The following is a 26,586-nucleotide window of genomic DNA, read 5'->3' as shown; positions in this document are numbered from 1 at the left end:
TCCCACATGCCGCAGAGCGGCTGGGCCCGTGAGCCACAATTACTGAGCCTGCACGTCTGGAGCTTGTGCTCCGCAACAGGAGAGGCTGCGACAGTGAGAGGCCCGTGCACCGCGATGAAGAGTGGCCCCCGCTTGCCGCAACTAGAGAAAGCCCTCGCACAGAAACGAAGACCCAACACAGCCAAAAATAATAAATAAATAAATAAATAGAAATTAGAGCACTGAATGTAAGATGAGAAAAGTTAAAAAAAAAAAAAAAAAAAGATTCCCCCAATTGAAAATCTTTCCCTTCACCCCTGAATCTTCCAATAAATTGCTACTCCAGAAAGAAGAACCAGGTATATCTGCACTTTTCATACTCTCAGGAGAACTCTTCTGCCCTGGGAGTACACATATCCCATTTTGAGAAGCACCTTAAGCTCTTTATGCTGCTCTCAAGGGCCGCCTGAGGATCCCAGTCCAGTCATATTTCCCATTATCCTCTCCCTACCCTGGGATCCAGGCTCCACCTGCACTGAGTGCTGGCTCGTCCTCTTTTCTCCCAGGCTTTGCAGCATCTTGCCCCTCTTACTCACTGTCTAGAGTCAGAGTGGGTGTGAATAGCTTCCTGCATCAGGTACAACCTGGCCCTGGATAGGCTCTTTCTCCAGGACCCTCTGATGGTAAGGGGACACCAAGGCAAGATTGCTGGTTTTGGGGTGCTGTGCTGGATTTGGAAGCTTTTTGCCTCTCTGGGAAGGGGTTAACTAGATCAGCGATCCGTTGGGCCCCATCCAGTCCTAACAGTTTGGGAGCATAGAACCAAGCAGTCAATGCAACTTGCTTGTCATGGCAACAGAGACACTAAATGGTCCACAAGTGGCAGAGCTGTTTATTTATCTGTTAGCAGGTGGTCAGGTGGTCAACCATGAAGATGCGGGTCCCTCGGTCCATTCAAGAAATGAACATGGTGAACCCAACCAGTACCTAGGCCCTAGGCTAGCAGGATATTAGTGCAGTTGATGGTAATAACCAGCAGATATTGAATAACCAATGTGGGCCAGGCATTGTGCTTGTGCTTCACACAGCATTCATTCACTTGATCACACATTTAATACCTATTTATTGATATATGTGTCATGCCTTGTTCTGGGAGCTGGAGACCCAGAGATGAATCAAGTTATCCTCAGTCCAATGGGGACAACAAACAAGTAGACTCAGGCCGTGATAGAGGGAAGCACAGAGTGCTCTGGGCCCACAGAGGAGCAAATGACCACCAAGCCTAATGGGACAGAGATGGTTTCTCAGAGTAGGAGTGCCTGAGCTAAGGCAGGAAGGGGGAGTATCAGCTCTCCAGGCAGAGCGTGTAGGGTGGGAAGGAATGGCATTCTGGATGAATGAACTTGTAGAAAGAAAGGGGACAGAGTGAGAAAGTGAATGAATGAATGAGTGAATGGCAGACCATTTAAGAGAACTGCAGGTAGTTCATTCTCCCTGCTGTGGAGGAGTAGCAAAAAATGTGATTAGAGAAATGAGCAGGAGTGAGTTGGTAAAGAATTTGGAATGTTCTAAGGAGCTCAGAGTTTGATCTGTAAAGCTCCAGGAGCCATGGAAAGATTTTACGTAATCAGATTTGAATCTTGGAATGATTCCCTTGTGTGCTTTCTGGAGACTGGGTGGATGGAGCAGGACTAAAGGCAGGGATCCAGCTGGGAGGCTGTAGTGGTTCACCACGTAGGGAGTGATGGTGGCTAAACCCAGGGCAATGGGGCTGGAGACATGGGGGCGATTCAGGAAGCTAGTGAGCAGACAGAACCAACAGGCCATGGTTATGGCTAAGATGAGGAGAGGAGTGAATCTAGAATGGCTCCCAAGTTTCTGATCTTAGGGAGTAGGAGGTTGACAACACCATTCTAGAGATGGACAATACAGGAGGAGGAAGTAGGCATGTTGGGAATGATGATGAGTTCAACTTGGGGCATGTTGAGAGAAGCCAAGTGGAGGTGCCTGGGAGAATCCAAGGGGAGGTGTCCAGGGGGCAACTGGAGAAAAGTCTGGGCTGGGGAGAGAGACTTGGGAGTCCACAGTGCTCAGAGGGGAGTTGTGGCTGGGGTCATGAATGAGATTGCCCAGGGAGAGTGATGAGGGCAGAACTGTACAGAACACCAGCATTAGGGGTGGGCAGAAAGATGAGGAGCTGATTCAGAGTCTGAGCAGGAATGACCAGGAGGCAGGAGGGAGCCAGGAGAGAGCACCATGGAAGCCAGTGGGTGGACTTCATTATCATGAATCCTATAACCACCGGGTCAGGCAGGGAATATTATCCCCATTTCAGAGATGAAGAAATTGAGGCTCCAGGGCATTAAGACCCAGGGTCATGTAGCTGGTCATTGCTGGAGCTGGGATGTGAACCAAGGTCTCTCTGACTCCAAAATCCAATATGCTGTTTCTACTATACCATGTTTAGCAACACAGGGCTTGGCACAGAGTAGATGCTCCATAAATGTTCGCTGGATGGATGGATATGCATATGGATATGGATATGGGTAAGTGAATACTGTTAGCAGCAAGAAATGCTATAAAAAATTCAACAAACAAGCAGAAAGACCCTGGAGTGTGCCCGGGAGTATGGCCACAGAACAGAAGCAGCTTAGAACTTTCTATAGCATTGCAGCCATGGTGATGACAAAAGCTTGCCTTCCTTCAACTGCTCTGTTAATGATCTTTCAAACTTCTTTCAGAGGAAAATTTTTTTTCTTTCCATTCTTGCTTGCAAACGAAGGGTGATTTTAGAATCCAAGTCTTTTTTATTTTGCTAAAGTACATGATGAATAAAATGGCCTCCCAGTCAGCACTTTCCAATTTTGAAAGATGCTAAAAACTGATCTTTAAAGGGATGTTTCTCTTCTTTATGCATCAAAGAGCCTCGAGGCTTGCTGGAAAGGATGGGATAAATGGCAGGAAGGTAGCACCACCTGCAGGGCTGAGTGTCAGTGCGGAGGGCAGGACGGGGTTGGGGAGCAAGCGTATGGGCCAGGGCCTGGCTGGTCTCCTGGGGGCTACCTGTACATCCTCCTTCTGCCTGTTCTCTATGGGGGCAGGGCAGGGTCCCTTCCCCTAGAAAGCAACCAAGAACCCCTTACCCTGACCCAGGAGGGAGCCTCAGGCAGACACTCAGTAAATGTTTGTTGAATGAATAAATGAGTCATAGGACCCATGGTACAATATATACCTATTAACCATATTGAGATATTAAGATAATAAATAACCATTTATAGAGCTTTTGAATATAGATTTTCCTTTGAAATAAAGGGAGAAGTGTAGGTTAGGAGAAGGTTATAAAACACTAATTCTAGCTGGGTGTTTACTGTGTGTCAGGAACTATGTTAAGCACTCTATGAGGATTATCTCATTTAGTCCTCTCAGGAGCCCTCTAAGTACTGCCATTATCTGCATTTTGCAGATGAGGAAATTGAGGCTAAGATGGGAAAAGGAGCCGCTTGAGGCCACCCAAGTGGAGCTGAGATTTGAACAAAGCTGAGAACTCAAAGAGACTCTGAAACTTCTTAATTGGGAAGCTCTGTGGACTCCAGAAAGGTGGAAAAGTCTAGAATACTAGAGGAGAGGAGGAGGGGGTGTTGGCTGGGAACTTGTTTCTGCTGCCGACTCCCCTGGGGACCTTAGAAGTTCCTTTCTCTCCTCTGGCCTCAGTTTCTCTATGTGTAGAGTGAGGACGGAGAGTAGACGCTGTCTCAGTGCCCCGGAGCGTTTGCCTGCCCTTGTTGGAGGAGAGCAGGGGAGACAATGAGGCCCCTCAGAGCCTTTAGCCTCCAGCCCGTGCAGACTTGCCCCAGGGTTTACCCACGAGACCAGGCAGGGCCAACAGCAGTAGCTGAGGGAAAGCTGGGCCCAGAGAGAGCCGGAGATCCAGGCTGGGCTGGGCTGGGGGATGAGGTTTTGTCCTGCCCACCCCCTCAGGCAGAGCTCTTGCTGGGGAGCCTGGGGCATGTGAATGATCGCTGCCTCAAGCCCTCTGGGCTATGCCGATCACACTCTCACCTTCACATCCGTGTCCTTCTGTCCACAGGGCAACGACGTGCGGATCATCCTTGGCCAGTTTGACCAGAATATGGCAGCAAAAGTGTTCTGTTGTGTAAGTAACACTTTGGTTGTGTCATGGATGTCTTTGGGGAGGTTCACAAAGCGTTTTCTTGCACTCAATGTCACTGCCTGGTCCTTGAGTGGACTGGAGTCTGGGGTGTTGGAAGCAGAAGTGTTATTCTTACTGCTCTTTTGTCTTTCCGGGGAGCTAAAACCCCAGGACTCAGAACAGTGCAGTTGTAGGAGGAACCAGGAACCTCAGTTTACCAAACCCACTGTCTTACCATTGCCTCAGCGCTGCCTGCTAGTTTTAAGTCTCCTCCACCCAGCCTTGCTTAATGGAGCAGTGCTGTGTGCACCACACAGAGGGAGACACCAGATTCCAGGGCGAGACCAGGAGGCCTCAGACCCCTTCCTGCCCTGTAAGCAGGGCTCAGAGTCTCAGGTTTAGCACAGACCATCAACTGTTCAGTATCTACCACTGAATCCTTTTAATTGTCTGGTGTGTGATAGGTGACAAAGTACATTCTTAAACCTTATCTCACTTAATCTTTTCAATAACCATGTGAAGCTACTATTGTTACCCTTGCTTTACAGATGAGGAACTAGAAGCCCAGAGAGGTGGAGAAGCTTGTCCAAGGGACGTTTTATGGCAGAACCAGGGCTCCATCCCCATTCACCTGATTCCCAATCAAATCCTCTTTTCTCCACATGATATTCTAACCTGAACATATATAACAGTTCTAACACAGGGACTATGTCTTTCCATTTTGATGCCCTGGCTCACCCTCCTCCACCTCAGGGTCAGGAGAGAAATCAACAGAATGAGAGCCTAGTTACATGAATTGTCTACCCAATAAGCTCCTCCTCTTAGACTGAGGTTATTCTAGGTGTGGTCTCTAGTGATGGGCCACAGGCCTCTGTTTTCTTTGACCTTTTTTCAGTAACTTGGATGAGATTATAAAAATAGGCTTATAGGAATTTTAGAAGTTGTGAAATATGTTGGAAGATAGCCAGGGTGCAAAGAACCTTAACAAGCTGGAATGTTTGATTAAATCCAGGAAGACTAAATCTAATAGTCCTAATATAAGGTTATATTAGAACAAATTGGGCTGCCTATGTCCAAGATGATAGAGGCATAGCTGAGGAGTACTGTGCGTTTAGAACAAAAGAGACTTTGGAGTCTCAGTTGACCTCAAGGTTACCATGAGCAACCAGTGTGAGCACAGCTTCCAGGGAGCCGAGGCGACCTCAGGCTGCACGTCCACAACTAGGGTGGGTCGTCCCTCTGCTCTCTGCTGGAGAGACCCCACCTGGGGTATCCTGCTCAGCTCCTGGTGCCCCATTTCAGGAGAGATGCAGAAACTGAAAAGAGGCCAGGAGTAAGGAGAGAACAGCGACTGAAAACCATAGTCACCCAGGGATATTTCCTCATGAAGGCTCAGGAGCAAAGTGGGAACTGCCTGATCACCTTTCAGAATAGCAGGGAGGAAGGAGAAGCTATAGGCTGACATTTCAGGGGACCCTGAGTGAAGCTTAGCACTCAGGAGTCAGTCTGCTTGGGCTTGAACTACTGGTCTGCAGCTTAGTAACTGGATTTGGGCTTGTTGACACTTTCTGAACCTCAGTTTTCTCATCTGTAAAGTGGGGATAATAATAACACCTGTCTCATAAGATTGTTGTGGAGCTTAAATGAGCAAAAACACCTTGCATAGTGCCTGACGTACAGTGAGCCCTCAGCAAATGTCAGCAACCTTTTTTTATTTGTTTATGTAAGGTCTCTGAGGATGGAATGGACCACCATTGGGCTGACGAATTTACTAACTGATGAACTTTCCTAGATTGTGTTAAGCATCCTATGTCTCAGTTAAGAGTAATTAAGGAGTATTTCCATATGAAAATAAGGAAGAACATGAGAAAAATTGAAAAAAATGGAGCAAATTGATTTAATACATTTTATTTCAAAGCTCATAATACTTTGCATGTTACCATCTAAGGTCCAGAAATGGCCCATTTAAAAAAGGAAAATAATGCTCCAATTAGAAGACATAACTTTTTAGAGAAAAAGCTGGGTTTTATCCCTATATATCCCCAAGGCCTTGCAAACAGCTGGCACATGGTGGGTGATTGTCGATCAAGTGAGGAAAAGTAAATTAATAAAAATGATCTGTGAAGTTGCCACACTGAGCCCTGGCCATATCCTGTTTGCACAAAATGCAGACAGACCTCCTGTTTTTTTTTTGTTTGTTTTTGGTATTTATTTATTTATTTATTTATTTATCTTGGCTTCACTGGGTCTTAGTTGCAGCATGCAGGATCTTTTAGTTGCAGCAGGAGGGATCTTCTTTTAGTTGCAGCATGCAGGCTCTTAGTTGTGGCATGTGGACTTCTTAGGTGCGGCGTGCATGCGGGATCTAGTTCCCCGACCAGTGATTGAACTTGGGCCGCCTGCATTGGGAGCACAGAGTCTTACCCACTGGACCACCAGGGAAGTCCCCTCCTGTTCTGATTTGAGCCAAACCCTAAGCCGAGGCATGGCGGTGATTTCCCTCCATGCTGTGCACTGGGGTTATTTTCTGAGTGGCATTTCCAGCAGCGTGGTTTCCATTTCAGAACAGACGGTATGGCTGTCTTCCTCTTGACCCAAAGCCCCAGGCTGCTTGCCTTCCACACGGCACGGGACATCATCCCACCTCCTCATCCCACTTTCTTCTTCCTCTTGGACTTTGGGTATCTTCAGATGGACTCTTTCTTAGAGTCTTTGCTGGCTGCTTTATTCACTGAGTGGTTTCTCAGAAGTTTTTGGTTGGGGGTTTATTCCGTGTGTCAGACCCTCAGAGGGATCTGCCTGTCAGGACTGTCAGTCTTATCTGGTTAGGAAGGAGTTCTTCTGGCAGGCCTGGAAGGTCCTGAGGAGAGTCTTCTCAGTGTCCTCACACTGAATCAAAACTCTGGCATGTGACGGAGGGAGGAGGGAGGGGCTGCTCGGAGCAGAGACCCAGGGAGAGAACTTCTCCACCCATGTCAGGGTCAGAGCACAATGGGATGGAGACAACCGCGTCTTTGCCATCCAAATGCTGCAGTGCAAACTTTGCAGCGTGTTGCTGTATGTTCTTGAGATGGGACCTGCCACCCAAGGGGAGAGTAGTCTCCAGCAAATGCAGGGACTATTTATAGCCCTGTGGCAAAATGTTCATTTCGGTTTCAGCAAAGGACGAGCATGGCCTGTCGCTTTTGTCTTCTCCTTCCTCCTTGGTGGTCTATTCTAAATTCTCAAGCACTCTGACCTGGGTTCTGGTTTTAGTTCTGCCAGCTGTGTGACCTCAAGGAGGCCACTTTACAACTCCAGCCCCCGGCTGCCTCACCTCTAAAATGGAAGCGACGACCCCTGTCTTATTTGCCTCATAGGATTATCGAGAGGCTTAAACAAGGCCAGCAAAGGGTGACTGTCATCCCAACTGTTAACTGCTTTACTGATGTGAGGATTTATTACTATTATGGTTATGAAATGCCTATAAAAGGGAAATATTCTTCTTGCCTGAGGAAGTGAGGAGGCAAAAGGAAACAATAAAAAGAGGAAATTGGATTTTTAAATTACATCAAGGCTACCTGTCTGCAGCTAATGAGAACAGAGTCGTTCATGGGACTAAAGAACATGAGCTCAAGCCTGCCCATCATCGCCCGGCAGGGCCCATTTGGTGGCCACAGGTCCTGAGACCACATTCCTACTAGAGACAAAAACAATGAAAACCAAGGTGACCAAGTAAACTGAAAATGTGTTCCGTCAGTCACTCTACAACCATTTATTGGGTGCCCTCTGTACACCAGGCACTGTGCTAAGCACTGGGGATCCTGGAAAGAGCAGACACCACCCTCCAGGAACTCCCTATTTGGCAAAGGAGACAGACAAAGATACCAGCAGCTTCTTAAAGCTCACGTGTCCAACAATCTCAGCCCTTCTGAACGTGGGAATACCAGAATGCAGTTGCTTTAGACACTGTGTGCTATATTTAAGCCCAGTCTACCTCCCTTGTAGGAGAGCCTTTTAGACCCTCACTCAAAGCCTGTGCTGTGTACTTTTTTCACATATGTTTAACACTCCCTGCTTTCCATAGCGGTTTAAAAGCAGCAGATTCAGAGTGAGGAGAGGGATTTAATGACAGTGAAAGTGACAGCCTAGACCTGACAGCTAGAAGGGAGACAAAGCCATCAAAAGTAAATCAGAAACTCCAAGAACAATAGTCTGGAGCCATTTGGTGTTTGGGCCAGTCTGGGCCATTTGATGTTTGGGCCATGCCCAAAAGTATCACTGTGCATGGCCCATAGGAGTGGCTAATTTTCAGAATAAAGCCATGAGTTATGGAAAAGAGAATGGCGTGAGAAGGAGCAGTCAAAATGTTCCCGCACATAGTGTTGGCCAGGCATGGTACACATATTACTTCATTTATTATTTCTTTTTTATTGAAGTATAGTTGATTTACAATGTTGTGTTACTTTCTGGTGTACAGCAAAGTGATTCAGATATATACTCTTTTTCATATTCGTTTTCATTGTGGTTTATTACAGAATATTGAAGATAGTTCCCTGTGCTACACAGTAGGATCTTGTTGTTTATCTATTTTATATATAGTAATTGATATCTGCTAATCCCAAACTCCTAATTTATCCCTCCCCCCCTTTCCCCTTTGGTAACCGTAAGTTTATTTTCTATATCTGTGAGTCTGTTTCTGTTTTGTAAATAAGTTCATTTGTATCATGTTTCAGATTCCACATATAAATGATATCATAGTATTTGTCTTTGTCTGACTTATTTCACTTAGTATGATAATCTCTAGGTCCATCCATGTTGCTGCAAATGGCATTATTTCATTCTTTTTTATGGCTGAGCAGTATTCCACTGTATATATGTATCACATCTTCTTTATCCATTCATCTGTCGATGGACATTTAGGTTGCTTCCATGTCTTGGCTATTGTAAATAGTGCTGCTGTGAACATAGGGATGCATGTATCTTTTCGAATTAGATTTTTCTCCAGATATATGCCCAGGAGTGGGATTGCAGGATCATATGGCAACTCTATTTTTAGTTTCTTAAGGAACCTCCATACTGTTTTCCATAGTGGCTGCACCAATTTACATTCCCACCAACAGTGTAGGAGGGTTCCATTTTCTCCACACCCTCTCCAGCATTTATTATTTCTAGACTTTTTAATGATGGCCATTCTAACCAGTATGAGGTGATATCTCACTGTAGTTTTGATTTTCATTTCTCTAATAATTAGCGATGTTGAGCATCTTTTCATGTGTCTATTGGCCATCTGTATGTCTTCTTTGCAGAAATGTCTATTTAGATCTTCTGCCCATTTTTTGATTAGGTTGTTTTTTTGTTCATATATTACCTCATTTAATTCCTACACCAACCCAGTGAGATGGGCTTTGCTTTCCACAGGCTATAGATGAGAAAAGCAAGGTCCAAGGAGTTGTGTGCCAGAGTTACCCAGCTGGTATGTGGCAGAGAATCTAGTGCTACTTGACTATAATCTTTTTTCTTTTTTTTTTTCAAAAGATCAGTAGAAAAAATTTTATCTTCATCAAAATTGACTAATATTCTAAACAAAATGTGTTGTCATTCAAATGGACTGAGCTTCTGTTTTCTGGAAAATTCACTCACAAGGAACACCTAACAGAACAATGGCAGGTCAGACAGCTATCACAGCAGATCCCTGGGAGGCTCCTGACTTCCTGCTCCATGCTGCCTCTAAATTATCACACAGTCTTTGGTCTCAGAGAATAATGCAAATCTGCCTTTGCATCTGATCAGAAGACCTCCTCATGTCCTCACTCTGTATCTGTTGACGCTTACTTACCATACATTCTTAATAATTGGGGCTATCTTGTCTCAACCTTTTAAGACTGAGGAAGCTTCCAGAAAGTTTTACTTTGTTTTGCTAAGAAAAGAGGGAAACTTAAAAAAACAGACTTTGAATCTTGTCCCCTTGACTTAGCTGAATGTGTTTGGGCAAATTCCTCAATCTCTGAGCCTCAATGTCTTCATCTATAAGATAGAGATAATAGCACATATCTCATAGGGTTGTTGTGAGAATAAAATAAGATAATGTATATAAATGGCCTAGCACATAATAGGGACTCAATATATGTGAGTTCCTCCCTGCCAGTGAAAGATGAGAGTTGTGAAGTCTCACAGGTTCTGCCATTGATTAAATGACCTGGGGTCATTGGGATGACCCTTTTGTTCAAAGGTCTAGCCCCCAGCCAGGGTCTGGGATTATCTTTTCTTAAAAAAAAAAAAAAAGTTTCTGTGGGCTAAACCCCATTTATTAGAGGGAAGCCCAGAAAACTGCCTTCTTTTGTTGAACTGGGGTTTTGTTATATAATTGTAATATTAGGGCTCTCTGTGTTTTTTCTACAGCAGTTTTGATTGGGGCAACATTACAATGTAGTTGCTGGAAAAAATGACTATGATCTGAGGCTGCATTATGAGAAATACAGTGTCTAGAATGAGGGAGGTGAAAGTCCCATATCATTAGAGGAGTCTAGAGAAGAGGCGATGTGATCATTACCTTGAGATAGTTGAAGGGCTCTCTTATGAAACAATTTCAGTTTAATCTCTGGAGGCTTCACTGAATCAATGGACAGAGGCCATAGAGATGGAATCTGAGCTTAAGCTAAGGAACAAATGTTCTAATTCACACTTACCCCAATGAGACGCTCCACACTGCAGGCTGGGCTTTTTCAGGTGTTGAGAGAGTTTTAGAAGAGTTGCCTCCTCAGATGTAGGAATGAAGGGAACACACCTCCAACTCTTAGACTCAACAGTAACTATTCTCTAATATACACAAATACAAAGGGCCCTGGCCCACCCTTTCTGGGCAGACCATCGATTAGCATGCTGGAGCCTAAGTGGAGGGCAGCCAAAATCTCCCTGGCGTCCAGAGCAATCTTGCAGGCTTCTCTCTCCACACCCTCCTGGCCTCTATGCTGTCTCTGTTCTAAGCCAAGGAACATAAAGGGGTGTGACATGAATTGTTTCCCAAAATGTCCTCCTAACATAGGTGGCTCCCTAGGAACAAATTGCTGGATCGTTTAAGGTTCACATTTTTTAATGTATACAGTTCATCACAGCGCACAGAGAGCAAGCATTTACATACACCACTGCTCTCTGTAATAACTTCTGGGTGTTTTGATTACTGATAGGAATGTGAGCTCTACTCCATTCTGGACCCAACTTTGATGGAATGTGACATTCCTACAAATTGGGATTTTCTGGGTGCATCTAAGCTATCAAAAATCATGCTTTTCCAGATAAAAAATCATCACAGTAAGAATTAAAGTCAAATGGGGGTATATTAGAACAGTCTGACAACTTTTTGTTTAAATGGGAGGCAGGCAGTGTGGCTTTGCAGCGTAAGAGTAGGCAGACCTAGGTTCAGACTGTGTGACCTTGGAAAAGTGACTTTCCCTCTCTGGTTTCCAGTTTCCTCATCTCTAAAATGAGGATAATAAACTCTGCCTAGACCATCTCAAAGGGTGAACATGAATGACAAATAATATGCGTGTAAAGTATATAAATATAAGGGACTTTTTTTTTAGGATCTGGATTTATGTACACCATGCTTTGGGTAAAGATTTAGAGAGATGTTCAGTTTGCCAAGTGGCATCTTATATAAGTTGCATGCTTACATTAAATTTTCTTGGCCCTTTGCAAAATTGCTCCACCCTGGGTTATATTTTAAGGTTATGATCTCAGCTTTTAGTAAAGATCTATACAAAAATAGCCTTATGAAATCTGTTTGTTGTAGGGATGGTGTTGATACCATGCTAGCTAATTTGACAGTGACCTCCATATGAGGCATTTTGTTTAGGGATTAAAGCCTAGAAAACATTTTGTGTCCCTGAAGAACTGGTATGTTTTCTCCTTACTGAAAATAAGAGCTATGCAATTCATATTGTTACCCTTTTCTCTTGGACTGCCAGGAAGTTCATGGTGAAATATGTAGCTTATATCTGTAGTGTTGGAACCTTTGGTGGACTTGTCTATGTTCTGTTCCCTTTACCTCCAATAAGCATATTATAATCTATATTTTCCCAAGCACTTATGTTTTTATTTTATTCAGTGTTTTATTATTTTAATATACGTGTTTCCTATAAACTACCTTGGATCCCTTGAGAGATAATGAGGAGGAGACCCAGCAAGTAATAGAAAAATTAACAAATCCTCTGGTACGAGGAACCCTGAGTCCCCTTCACCTTTCCCACAGGGTACAAAGCTTTGAACAAATGTTTGTCTCTTGGTGCCTTCATGGTCAACCCATCTGTTGCAGGCATATGAGGAGAATATGTACGGTAGCAAATACCAATGGATCATCCCGGGCTGGTATGAGCCTTCCTGGTGGGAGCAGGTGCACACAGAAGCCAACTCGTCCCGTTGTCTCCGGAAGAATCTGCTTGCTGCCATGGAGGGCTACATCGGCGTGGACTTCGAGCCCCTGAGCTCCAAGCAGATCAAGACCATCTCAGGAAAGGTCGGTGCCTTGGCCAGCTCATTTCAGCCCCCAAGCCCATCTCCCTTAATCATGCTGTCCAATGATGTTGGCAAAAAGCACCTAGATCTTGTTCTGGCCTTTGCTGTGTGATTTTGAGCAAAGCATGTGACCTCTCTGAGCCTCGCTTATCTGTTAAATGAGGATATCCAGCTCTCTACTGCATGGCCTTCTAGGGAACTGTGGGAATCAAATGAGGTAAGGGTGCTTTGTAAGCACATAACATAGTGTATGCGTAAGGGGTGGAGTCGTGACTAGTATAGCACCAACTGCAGGCATTGACTTTCAGACGAGGCCACCATTTCATCCTGTGCCCCTCTGACCTGGAATGTCATTTCTCAGTCTCACTGATGCTCCTGTCAGCCTGGAGGAGACGAATGACCCCACAAGTAGACTTGGGGAAACATGTACTAAAGACCAGAAAGATTGATCCAAACCCCAGTTTTGCCAGTTACCAGCTGTGTGACCTTGAGCTTGAGTTCTCTGAGCCGCTGTTTCTTTATCTGTAGAGTGGTGGTGAAAATATCCTCCTCCGGGGTCAAAAGGAGGACTGAATGGCAGATTGTGCAACGTGGCTAGCATCGCACCTGGCATCTTGTGCTGTCATAACTAGGAGGAGGACCTTGGCTGGGTGCTTAAGTCCTCAGGCCTCCACTAGGGATGTTCCCACTAGGGATGACTAACCCCTAGCCTGCTTATCTCATAGGGCTGTGAAAGAACAGGTAGCATGGTGCATGTAAAAGTATTTCCAAAGTACACTATTCTCTATCAGTGAAAGCATTATCAAGAATCAGGTGGTGACAGCCCCGGTGAAGATGGCAACATCCATCTCTCAATTCTAACCACCAGCCAAAGTTCAGTACAGCAGGGCACATGATTCTTTTCTGTCTCCTCTGATCTCAGATTTTTAAATTCTCTACCAACCTTCAATTTCATTTAAAGAATCAACTTCATAGTAAAGTAAGAAACATATATATTATTTTTATCCATTATTTAATCTCAGTCAGAGCCAACACTACAAGAATGACTTATTGATTTGTCCAAAAAGGGCAAATCATTAGGACACATTTTATAAGCAGCTCTATAGATCACGTGGCACCTGAGAGATCCTGGAAAAACACTTTGGGTAGAAAATGTTGAAAGAAATATCTTCGTACCAAAATCAATGACAACATGAAGTTTTTGTAGGTGCTGAATAATGAGAAGAAACAACTCATTTTTATTTCAGTAGGTGTTATTTTTAAAGGTGTTGAAGTTTACAGTTTATTAGAAGATACTTGGGTCCAGGGATACCCTATACTTTAAAAATAGTATAAAATTTGAGGAAAATACAAAAACTAAAATTCCATACAGGCAGACAGTATAATAATTAAAATGAGAGACTTAAGACCAAAGATGTAAATGATTACACATGAGATCTGTGAAGCTAAGTGGGGGTAAGGGCCATGAGACGCCCCAAGGGCCTCAAATGTCGTTCCAAGGAGCGTGAATGTTCCCCAGGGTGGGCGAGCCATGCACAGATGTGAGCAAGTGCACAGGAATGCATTTTGGGAAGATCATTTTTTGCAGTGTTTTTTCAGAGTAAATGTTTTGACTTGATAACATCTCCCAAGTCACTGACTTTCCTTTTTAATTTTAAATTTTTAAATTTGGGCCTGGTGAGGAGGCTGACCTCACCCCCATATCACTGTGCCCATGAATGGACACCTTGGGGCTATTCCTGGGGCTGTTCATTTCATCTCACAGTGTGGGCCACCCACTCCTGGGCCTCCCAGGATGGAGCAGTGCCATCAGAGCAGAGCCAGGCAGACTCCCAGCTTGGGGCAGCTTCTGAAATTCCGGGCGACGTAGTCCCTGTCCCACAGTCTTTGAGACAAGAGGCAGCATTTCTTACATTATCTCGAGGTCAAAAGATAATTGAAGTTACACGGGGAAATCTGAAGACTCTTTGCCTCTTGGACTCAGAGGGTTTAGGGCTCTCCTAGAGGTCACACAGACCAGTCTCTCTCATCAGACTCTCAGATCCTTCCAGTAGCACAGGAATCACTACTTGTCCCCTAATTTTCCCCACTGGTCCCCATCCCTTGTCCCTGTAGGGCCCATCCCTCCAGTTATAACTTAACAGTTCCAGGGCCAGGACTAAGGGCAAAATTTAAGGGTGTGCCAAAGACCTCAATGGAAAAATCCATGATGAACAAAATTTCAAAATTTTAAAGAAAGACAAGATCCACAAACCAAGATTAGGGTGAACTGATTTGAGTCACATAATTACAAGAACACATCTTATCTTTATTTAAAATTTTGCTCATCGTGGATTCTTTTTTTTTTTTTGCGTTAGTTTTGATTTTTTAATCTTGATTACTGAGGGTTTTGGCTCCTTCCATTTTGCCCCTGAAGGGAAGGCCTCACTCACCTCCCCCTGGTCCTTGCCCTGCACAGGTTGTGTTCGTCAAGCCCCTTCCCATGCTCAGCCCATGCTCTGCACTTGCTCTTGTTGAATGCTCTCTCCCCAGGGTGTAGGGCCCAGAGTTGATAAGGCATTCGTATTTGTGGTCTGACCACAAGCCAACTTCCTCAACCAATCTTCAAGAATATATGGCTAAAGGAAGTTCTAGAAAGTCATGAAATAGTTCTTGAATTTGATTTTGCGGTGTATGTGACTGCTGGGGACCGTGATCCGCATGGCACAGGCTGCTGGGTCGATGCCTGTATTCTGGGGTCCATCAGTATCCATGAAGACAAGCAAACACGTATAGAAGCAAGTCAGTGGACTCCTGCCATCTTCACTATTTACACATAGGAAAGCTGAGGAGCAGAAAGTGGAAGGGCATACCCAGGATCCTTGTAGTGGGTTGAAAAGTGGCTCCTAAAAAGATATGTCCAGGTCCTAACATTTAGAACCTGTGAATGTGACCTTATTTGGAAAAAGGGTCTTTGTGGATGTAATTAATTTAAGAATCTTGAGATGAGATTATCCTGGACTACCTGTGTAAACCCTAAATCCAATGACAAGTGTCCTTATAAGAAAAAGGCAGAGGGAGTTTTGCCACTTGGAGAAGATCATGTGAAGATGGAGGCAGAGATGGGAGTGATGTGTCTACAAGACAAGGCACACCAAGGATTGCTGGCAGCCACCAGAAGCTAGAAGAAAGGCACAGAACAGATTCCCCTTGGAGCTTACAGAGGGAACCAACCCTGCCAGCACCTTAGTTTTGGTCTTCTGGCCTCCAGAACTGGGAGCAAATAAATTTCTGTTGTTTTAAACCACCCAGTTTATGGAAATTTGTTATGGCCGCCCCAGGAAACTGATACGGTCACCCAGCAGGTCAGGGACAGATCCAGGAGTGGAAGCCAGGACTGCTAAGTCCCCACTCACTGCCCCTTCCCCTCTACCGTGCTCTCCCTCTAAACTTGTGACATGCTTAGGAGCAGAGCACATCCAAATCAGCCCTTTCTGTGATTTCTTAGCGGGCCTGTTAGTAAGTGGCGGAACAGGACAGTATGGGTCTGGTAATCAGGAGATCTAGTACAAATCCTGGCATTGTCACCAATTAATCTGCCACCTCAGCTAGACACTCACGATCCCTGGGCCTCAGTTTCCTCAACTGAAAATGAGAGATTTGGACCATGTAACTCCTGACGTCCTTTCACAGCAAAATTCTCTGTATGGTATTGAGTTATTACAGCAAGCTGTGTGATATGGTTATAATGTTAAACCCTGGAACCCCCAGGATAAAGGTAACTCCTAATAAAGTCACAGAATCAGGTGGAACAGTGGCCCCTCTTGAAATGCATTCTCCGTGGTTGCCTCTTCCATATGCCTGTCTCTGGTGCCAAGCTGTCCCCAGCTTGCTCATTGGCACCCAGGAGATTTCTGGTAGGAGGAATAACAAGGTCATGGTCTCCCTCCCGACCACGTTCATCAGTCCCTTCCCGTTGGAATTTCCAGTGATGGGACAAGTGCAGACCTTTGGGCTTCCCCGAGTACATTCAGAGCTCAGTCTTTCAGAACCTCACGTAAACAGCCTCTGGATACTTGCTTTGGCCCTAGAGACTCTTTCTCCTTGTTGAAGTTCCCCATCACCACTCTATTTCCCCAAAGTGACTCTGTTGACTTTGGTGATTTCCAGTGTCAGCTTTCACTTTTCAGCGTCCCACTGGGTTTGCTTCCACTGTGAGCATTTACAGTTCTGGTGTAAAATTCCAGTGATGGCTCAGCCTCTCTAATAAGGACATTCTTCCCTGTTACCATTCCCCTGCTGAGACACACAGAGTTGGGCCAAGGCACCAGATGGAAAAGTTCACAGAACCGTGGAATCAGTGGGAATCTCCGAAGTGGGCCCCAACCCTCCATCAAAGGCACAGGCTCATTCTTTGGAAGAGTTTTGTAATGTTTTCTGGCAAGAAGCTTCTGTGACCACCCACAACTGTTTATCCAACACAGCAGAACAAGAGGAAACAGAAATCTAGTGAGTCCTCAACTTAGAGCAATGACCTGGGAAAAGCTGCACCCATCTCATTGTCACTGCCATCGGAGCGCCATAACAAAGAACCTGGGGCTTTTAGGGAAGCTCTGGGCTCTAGAGAGGAGGAAGAGAAGGTGCCATGGAAAAGTAGAGGTGCTCCCCAGGTAGTCAAGCTTTACAATGCTGCTGCCTCTGCCCTCACCTTCCCCGCAAAGCTCCTGTTCCCTTCTGCTTCCCTAAGTATCCACATCGCTGGGAGACAGGCGGTGTGGCAAAGGAATATGGGCTCGGGAGGAAGGGTATGGTGGCCTTTTGGCACTGGTTAGATATGAATCTTGGCCCCACCATTTCCCAACTGAGTGACTCTGGAAGACAGATAGTTGTTTATGCAACATCCATAGCCCCTCTTCCCCCTCAGTAACATAACTCTTGGTTTTAACTGGGTATGTTGCCACCCATCTGAAAATGTACATTTCCCAGCCTCCCATGTAGCTAGATACAGCCAGGATTCTAAGTCTAGCCAATGAGATTTAGGTAGAAGTATTATACAAGACTTCTAAAATCTCCTTTAAGGGGAGAGTGTGCCTTTCTTTTTGCTTCTCCTTTGTGTTGGCTGGAATATGGATGGGATGGCTGGAGTTATAGCAACTATTTTGGATCAAGAGGTGACCTTGGGAAGGAAACTTTATTCTAAGATAGCAGAGCATAAAGATAAGAGCCTGGGTCCCTGGTTACACTGTGGAGTTGCCATAGTAACCCTGCACCACCTACCCAAGATCATCTTTTACGTGAGAAAGAAATAGACTATCTCATTTAAGTCAGTGATAATTTTTTTTCTGTTATATACAACTGAACCTAATCAATAGTGATGCAGTGACATTGGGCTAGTCATTTGGCCTTTCTGAAATTGTTTCTCATTATACTGGAGTAATAATATCTCTTTTACAGATTTAGAAGGATTAAATGAGGTAATACAGAGGAAAATATCTTGCCAAGTGCCGAGCACACAATAGATGCTCAACAAATTGTAGTTCTCTTCCTCCATCAGCGCAGCAGCCTTGTGGGCAGGAGAAAGGAGTAGTGAGTCAGTTTATACACACAAATCTGCTCTGGTTTGTTGTTGGGATTTTACTGAATCTATAGACTGATTTAGGAAAAACTGACGTCTTTGTAATATAGGGTCTTCCCATCCATTCAGTTTCTCTCAGAAATGTTTTGTAATTTTTTGTGTGGAACCCTTGCATGTATTTTATTTGATTTATTTATAGGTATTTGATGTATTTCAGTGAATATATGCGCACATTACTATTGGGTGCATGCTTGGGGTGGAATTTCTGAGTCATAGGGAATACATATGTTCAGCTTTAGTAGACACCACGAAACAGATTTCCAAAGTGGTTATACCAATTTACGTACCCACCGGCAGTGATTGAGAGTTCGCCAACTCTCATGCTCACCAACATTTGGCATTGTTAGCTTTTTAACTTTAGCCAATATAGTGGGTAAGTAGTGATATCTCATTTTTGTTTTACTTTACATTTCCTTGATGACTAATGAAGTTGTCGATCTTTTCATATCGTTATTGACCATTTTGATATCCTCTTTTGTAACCTGCCTATTCAAGTCTTTTGCCCATTTTTCCACTTGGATTCTCTGCCTGTTTCTCACTGATTTGTAGAAGTTCTTTTTGTATTCTGGATATGAATTCTTAGACAGTTATATGTATTACTTATATCATTTGTGTCATGTTTAAGCATCTTTGCCCACCCAAGCTCATGAAGATATTTTTCTATCTTGTCTTTTAGAAGTTTGTTTTACCTTTCACTTTTAGATATAGAATTCACGTGAAATTGATTTTATGTAAGGTCTAAGGTAAGATCAAGATTAATTTTTTTCCATATGGATAACCAATTGATTCAGAACCATTTATTGAAAATCCTCCTTACCCCCCACCCCATGCTACAGTATCATCTTTATCATAAATTAAATGAGTGTATATAGTGTGGATCTGTTTCTGGACTTTCTGTTCTCTTCAACTGTTCTATTTGCCTACCCTTTAACCAATACCACACTGCCTTAATAATTGAAGTTTTATAAGACCTGATGGGTGGTAGTGTTAAGTCCCTCTTCTTCTATGAGATTTTCTTGGGTGTCCTTGAACCTGATGTCATGTTCCATTTTAGATCTACTCATATATTTACACTTCCCATTACTTTTCATTCCTCCCTTCATTTCTGTTCTGTTTATGATCATTTTCTTTCTGCCTGAAGAACTCCTCCTGGTCTTTCTTTTACTACGGGTTTGCTGGAGACATATTCTCTCAGTTTCTGATTGTCTAAAATTTTCTTTCATCTTTCAGATTGAGAGATATATTAACCAGGTGTAGAATTCTAGATGGTTTGTTATTTTCTTTTAGCACTTTCAGATGTCATTTCATTGTCTTCTGGTGTCCATTGTTTCTGTTAAATCAGCCATCAGACTTATTGTTGCTATTTTGAAGATAATGCATCCTTTTTTTTTTTTTTTTTTTTCTAACTGCTTTTAAGATTTTGTCTTTGCTTGAGTCTTCAGCAGTTTTACTAAGCTGTGCTGAAGTGAGGTTTTCTTTGGGTTTATCTTGATTGGAGTTTAAGCTTTATAGAACTTCATGAATCAGTGGATTGATATGTATTGGGGGAAATTCTAGGAAAATACCTCTTAAATATTGCTTCTACCTATCCTCTCTTCCCTCACATTTTAGGACACCAGTTATACATGTGCTATACCTTTTCAACACATTCCATATATCTCTTATGTTCATTTCCTATTTTCTATCCTTTTTTCCTCCCTGTGCCTCAGTGTGAATATTTACTACTAACCTTTCTTCCAGTTAACTAACCTACTTTCTTCTGTGTCCAATATGCTGCTTCATCCATCTGTTGAGCTTAGTTTCATTTGTTGCTGTATTTTTAAATTTTTTTAGGATTTTCATTTTATTCTTTTTTTCTTTCACTGCTTATAGTTTTTTGGTTTTTTGTTTTTGTTTTTGTTTTTGAATGTAGTTTATTTATTTATTTATTTATGGCTGTGTTGGGTCTTTTGTTTCTGCGCGAGGGCTTTCTCTAGTTGCGGCAAGCGGGGGCCACTCTTCATCACGGTGCGCGGGCCTCTCACTATCGCAGCCTCTCTTGTTGCGGAGCACAGGCTCCAGACGCGCAGGCTCAGTAATTGTGGCTCACGGGCCCAATTGCTCCGCGGCATGTGGGATCCTCCCAGACCAGGGCTCGAACCCGTGTCCCCTGCATTGGCAGGCAGATTCTCAACCACTGTGCCACCAGGGAAGCCCCCTGCTTATAGTTTTCAGGTGATATTCTATATCTTTTATCTGTTTTCTTGAACATATAAACCTGCTATGTTAAAGTCCATGTCTAATAACTTCAAGATATGGATCACCTGTGGGCCTGCTTCTATTGCCTATTATTCTTCTTTCCTTCCTCTCTTTCTTTCTTCCTTCTTTCCTTCTTTTTTTCTTTTTAAATTTGATACTATCACCTGGCATACCTAGTAAGTTTAATTCATTAAATTGGTTATGAAAAATTAGAGAAGCTACAGATGGCATTATCTTTCTCCAGAGAAGATTTATTTCTCTTCAAGCAAGCAGTTAGAATAGGGGCAGATCACTTTATCCAATAAAGAATTGAGATGATTCCAAGCTTGGTTTTAGTTTTCACAAGGCCTGGTCTATTTTGGTTTGCCCTTACTCCTGTCTGTCCTTCAGCATTCTAAAATCCTGGGGTGTTTATTGGATTGGCCCTGGATTCCAATTTTTGTCTTCCTAATGCCATGAAACTCCAAACACATCTGCTTACTTTCTTAACCCCTTAGCCACCACTTTTTGCTTGGCTTCTCAGCCTCTTGCTTTATGCAGCTTAGTTATCACCAAATATTTCAAGTGCAAATGTCAGTCTGCATACTGGTATTCTGTAGTTCCTCTTCCTCTGAGACCTTGGCCTTTAAGCCTTGCTACCCTGATAACCCTGAACTATAGTTTTTTGTCTTCCCATCTCTGAGGGACTGCTGAAAACTCTGATCCACTGTTTTCTATTCCTACAACTAGCCTTCCCACTTACAAATCAGCAAATGCTTCCAGAGGAAGCAGCAAAGAATGTTGGACTCTTCTCAAAACACTTCTCTTCTCTCCAGAATCTTGGTTCCTCAAGTCCTAGATGTCCTGGTTGCTTTCTGATACCTTTGGATAGCTATTTTTATATTTTATGCTGCTTTCCTTAATGTTCTTCATGGGAGCTTTTGTCTCACATAACCTATTTCATCATAGTCAGAATAGAAGTCTGAACTGAGACTGTTTTGCTTAAAAGGTGAAGAATAGCATATAGGGGACAGGGTAAGCATGTCACTGACTTCAGCAATATGAGGTGCTGTTGTGGATAAGAGGGAGCAGACATGTTCATTGTGGCTCCACAGGAAGACATAGCAAGTTACAGGGAGATAGGTGTAAACTCTGTATCCGGAAGACTAGTCTTATAGATGTCAGGCATCCCTTAAGTGGACGACTCTCCCTGAAGACATAGTGACCTTCCCAACACTGGAGGAGTCTCAGAAAAGGCTCAACAAATACCTGGAAGTTGCTATTGAGAAAATCCAAGAATCAGATTGTAAGAGGGACTTAATCAGTGGTAACCAATTTATGTATTTTGAAATCTTAAAGGATTTTTAAAAATACAGATGCCCAAGTTATCCCACAGATACAATAAACAAAATGTAGGGCCCTGGCATCTGCATTTTTAACAAGCTCCCTGGGTGACCTACAAACTGGAGTAAAAGAACCACTAGACTGTCCCCTACTGTACCTTTCAAATGAGACTGTGGTTCTAGCATCCCACAAGGGATGCTAGAGAGAGACTCTGCCAGTTTTGCCACTCTGGGGGGTGGCAATTGGAGATGTGGAAGATGTTTCCTCCTTCTCCTCTCTTCTGTCCATGAGCCTCACCTCTCCTAGAAAGCAGGACTCGGCTTGGTTCTGCTGGAATGACAGACCCATAAAGTTTAGTCATACTGTGAGGTAGCAAGCTTATGTGGGCTAGCCTGGGAACCTAACCACTATTTATAACATAGTTTCTGTATGAAAATATGTTTCAAGTTCCAACAACTGCCTTTCAAAAATATGTGGAACACAGTGTGTCAGTAATTGGGACTCTCTATATAAAGTTATTTTCTCAGAAACTTTTAGCCTCTCATGATAAACTTGACCTCAGAGAATGAGTAATCAATCAGTTTTCAGTGTCTGCTTTACAGTGGAAGAAATTCTTCTGCCCTGAATAATTGGAGACCTGCTTTAAGAACAACTGTTACTTTTTCTCCGACAATTGTGAGAGTGTTTCTTCCTGCTGTCATTGTTTTGCCTGAGGGAGATCTGTGCCGGCTTCAACTGGGAACAGTGATGAATGGTCTGGGATATAGTGTGGTAGCAATGACTTCAACGCGGTGCTTGCAAAGACAGTGAGAATGAGGTCACCTTTCAGAGCTAAGCTACACTGGTGTCCCACTCCAAGGACTCTACGCACAGAAGTGAGGTAAACAGCCACATTGCCAGGGTCCTCCACCCCCCTTTCCCCTTGATGAAGAACAGTTTTATGAGATAGAAAAGATAGGGATTTACAAGTGGTACATATTAAAAAATATATAGGGGCTTGTGTTGGCCCCAATGTCAAATTGAATAAACAGTCTGATCTTAATCCCCAGTCTGATCTTAATCCCCTCTACTGTCTACACACAAAAAACATCACCAATAAACTATATCAAAGAAGTTAAAAAACCACACTCATTTACCTCCTGATGAGACCATACTGTGTCTGTTCCCCTCAGGTCTGACTCCCCCTTCCAACTTTAAGAGGGTCACAGAAACCTTTAAGGATGCCCCAGTGGCATGTCCTGGATAGGGAAGAAGTCTGGAAATGTCATCTGAATGTAATCATCAGGTTGAACAAACAGGACTCAAAGAGACACCACCAGCCCTTGGATGCCTTTGCCTGCATCAGAGAAAGACTCACAGCAGCAAAATCTGGGAGAGAAGAGGCCAAAGGGGCCTCATTCCTTTTATGCTTAAACAATTAATTAGATAAATAGACATTCAAGTAAATTTTTAATACTTTAAAAATAGCCAATAGCTGATTTAATAGCCTGAAATAGACCTAAATTGCCTTTTGAAATGAAGAAAAATATAGCCAAATAGTGAAAGATGGAAAAATAACAAGGATGCATTGAAACAAAGCATCCTTAAAAGTTGTGACTCTCACCGTAACAAGAAGAGGAAACGCACCTTGGAAGTGAGAGTTGCCCATCAATATGTGAAAGGAGCTCACTCTTCATCATTAATCAGAGAAATGCAAATTAAAGTGAGATGTACTTTTCTTTTTCTTAACCTAAGAAACTGACAATGATTTTAAAAATTGAAATACCTATTGTGGTCCAGGATGCAAGGAAATGGGTACTTTCATACAGAGTGGAATTTTAGCTTTTCATATTTGGGGAGGATAATTTGGCCCTTTATATGTGTGAATAGCGTTTAAGGTTTTTGTACCTTTTGCCTCAGCAATTACACATCTGGGAATTTCTTCTGAAAAAATTATTACCGGGGCTTCCCTGGTGGCGCAGTGGTTGAGAGTCTGCCTGCTAATGCGGGGGACACGGGTTCGAGCCCTGGTCTGGGAGGATCCCACATGCCGCGGAGCAACTGGGCCCGTGAGCCACAACTACTGAGCCTGTGCATCTGGAGCCTGTGCTCCGCAACAAGAGAGGCCACGATAGTGAAGAGGCCCGCGCACCGCGATGAAGAGTGGCCCCCACTTGCCGCAACTGGAGGAAGCCCTCGCACAGAAACGAAGACCCAACACAGCCAAAAATAAATATAAAAATAAATAAATAAATAAAAATTATTACCAGTGTGTGTTCAGAAAATTTAGATACAAGGATGCTTTTTTGCAGTTCTGTAATTTGGAACAATTAGAAAAAGCCTAAATGTCCAATAATTGGAAATTAGCTAAGGAAGTAAAGGTAGGACATCCATGCACTGGAGGGCTGTTAACCCCTAGCAGCACAGGCATAGTCTTGGGCCTTCAGGGTGTCCTGGGTGAGCAGCTGTGCCAGGTGGCCAGGTGAACAACCACCTGTACTATTAATAGAAGTGGCTGGCATTCGTGGAGCACCTACCACGTCCTGGACACAGGACTGACGCTCTGCACACTTCATCTCATGGAACCGTCATGGCCACCCAGCAAGGGAGGATGCAGAGACCTGGAGGAGATAGGATCCCGCCCCAGGTCACAATTAGTAAACCACAGAGCTGGGGCTAGAGGACAGGTCGGCCTGCTTCCAAATCCTGTGTTCTTACTGCTATGTCAGGCTCCTGCCTCGAGAGCTAAGAGGAAGCTTCTAGGTCACCTAGTCCAACCTCCTTGCTTTTCAGATGGAGTAACTGATTCTTAGAAAGGGTCTCTGCAGTTATTGTTTTGGGTTCTGTGATCAAAACAGATAACATCCCTAACCCCATGGAGCTTAATTCTGTGGGTAGGTAAATTGCAGGAAGTGAAAAGTGCAATAAAGAAGATAAAACCGGTGGATAGAGAATGCCTGGCGGGGAGGAGGTTTTGGAAAGGGTTGGTCAGGGAAGCCATCCCTGAGAAATGACACATGTTGACATTTGTGTGCTGAGAATATCACGTGAGAGCTGGGGAAGAAGCTTTCTGGCAGAGGAAGCATCTAGTGCAACAGCCCCAAGCTGCAAACAGACTTGGTGTGATCCAAGGACGCAAAAGGTTTAGGGAAGAGAGAGTTTCATAATGGACTGTTTCATGCTCCCTGATGAGTGAGACGGCGAAGGATGATGGGTGGAGGGGTGCAGTTTCTTGTGAGGAGGGGCTCAAGAAGCTGGGCTGGGCTAGAGACGGTGCTGTCTCCTTGAAGAACGCTTGGAATTGAAGAGCTTCTGCCGGGTATTTTGAGTGATGAACAGAATAGTGATGGCTGGATGTGATGCATTTCCAAAGGAAATTACAAATGGATAAAACCTGAGCCATCCAATAGGAGCCAAATGATTAAAAAAAAAAAAAAAAGGCAGTGGATTTGTTGCTGGGACACCAATCACATTTGGTCAGGCAGATTCCTGATTTGGTCGCCTGCAGGTTCCACATTTGGAGGGGCTTGGCTGTACCCAGGCTCTGCTAAACCTTGAGCCAAGGGCAAGGGACTCGAGCTCCAGCCATGGAACAACCCAGCCTTCGACGGCTCAACTTCACCACCCTCCTTGGGCACTAGACCTGGCCCCAAACAACCTGGGGTGGAAGGCAGTTAGGACCTCAAAAGTCAAACATGAGAGAAGCAGCAAAGCTGGAATGGGACCAGTCTAGCCACACACACACACACACACACACACACACACACACACACACTGTGTGACATTGGCCAAATCTCTAGACCTCTCTGTTGTCTCCAGCTGCAGGTTGAGGGGGCGTGTGTGACCATCTCTAAGGGCCTTTTCTGGTATAAACTGACAATGAGTTGATGGTTTCTATGTGTGATTTGTCCCCAAGGAGGGTTTTTCCAAAGACTAAGCTGTGGGCTCTGATGACATTTCTGGCAGGGAAGTTTAGAAGTGATTTGAGAAAAAGCCCACAGAAGGGCTGAGGGTAATGGGTTCCCCTGGAGCGGCATTCATTTGGATCTGTAAGCCTCAGGGACTAGAGTAAAAAGGCAGTTTCATTACTTTGTGGCCTCAATCAGAATGTTAATATTACCAGTGAAATTCTTTTATGAAATTCAGCTCAATGGGAGAAAAAAATTCTTTTTTTTAAATGCTGAGTTATTCACAGACCCTACTATATTATGGAAGATGAAAGGGAAGGGTACAATGTAGAGGTCAGAACAGACCTTACACCTGGGCAACTAGGACCTGCCCTGGGCCCCATGCTCTAAGAGGACCTCACTCAGGCCCCATGGAGTTCAGAATTCACAAGGCCATGGGGCCCTGCCCACCTGGAGCCTGTACCACCTCCCCCCCTCCTAAGGCCATGCCCTGAATTCCGTGCCCAAATGCCTGGAGCCACATCTAGGGTCCAAAGAGCCTCTTTAGGGAGGACTGAGCTTCTGGGGTGGTCAAGGGGCTACTGATGCTGGAAAGCAGAGGAAGTGTGGACTGAGCTTGGCTGGCCTGTGGGGTAGAGCCAGGTAGGAAGAGAAGAGGGTGGGTGGACCACAGAGCAAGGTCGGCCGCCCTGTGCTGCTGTGTCCAGACTGAAGCTCTGAGGGGCCCCAGACTTCTGAATTCAAACTTGGCCTTCCAGATCCTAAGGAAGGTATATTTACCTTCCTTTAACCCGTTATGCTGGAAAGATAGAAAATATTTTACTGAACAATTGGTTTGCTTGCCTGTAACTTAATATTTAGACATATGGTATGTGGGCCTTCACTGATGCTCTAGCTCCAGG

General features: G+C 44.1%; 1 protein-coding gene across 1 annotated transcript in view; it reads left to right on the top strand.

Annotated features, from left to right (window-relative positions):
• The window catches only part of GABBR2 (gamma-aminobutyric acid type B receptor subunit 2), a 365,308-nt gene that overhangs the window by 193,194 nt on the left and 145,528 nt on the right, over nt 1-26,586 (top strand). Inside the window, exons 5-6 of the mRNA XM_036854586.1 lie at nt 4,067-4,132; nt 12,423-12,623. Of these exons, the coding sequence (XP_036710481.1) occupies nt 4,067-4,132; nt 12,423-12,623 (267 nt within the window). The remainder of the gene's footprint in view (nt 1-4,066; nt 4,133-12,422; nt 12,624-26,586) is intronic.

The sequence above is a fragment of the Balaenoptera musculus genome, chromosome 6 (genome assembly GCF_009873245.2).
Source record: "Balaenoptera musculus isolate JJ_BM4_2016_0621 chromosome 6, mBalMus1.pri.v3, whole genome shotgun sequence".
Classification (NCBI taxonomy): Eukaryota; Metazoa; Chordata; class Mammalia; order Artiodactyla; family Balaenopteridae; genus Balaenoptera; species Balaenoptera musculus.
Note: the sequence above shows the minus strand (reverse complement) of the source record. Positions and strands in the feature narration are given on the sequence as shown.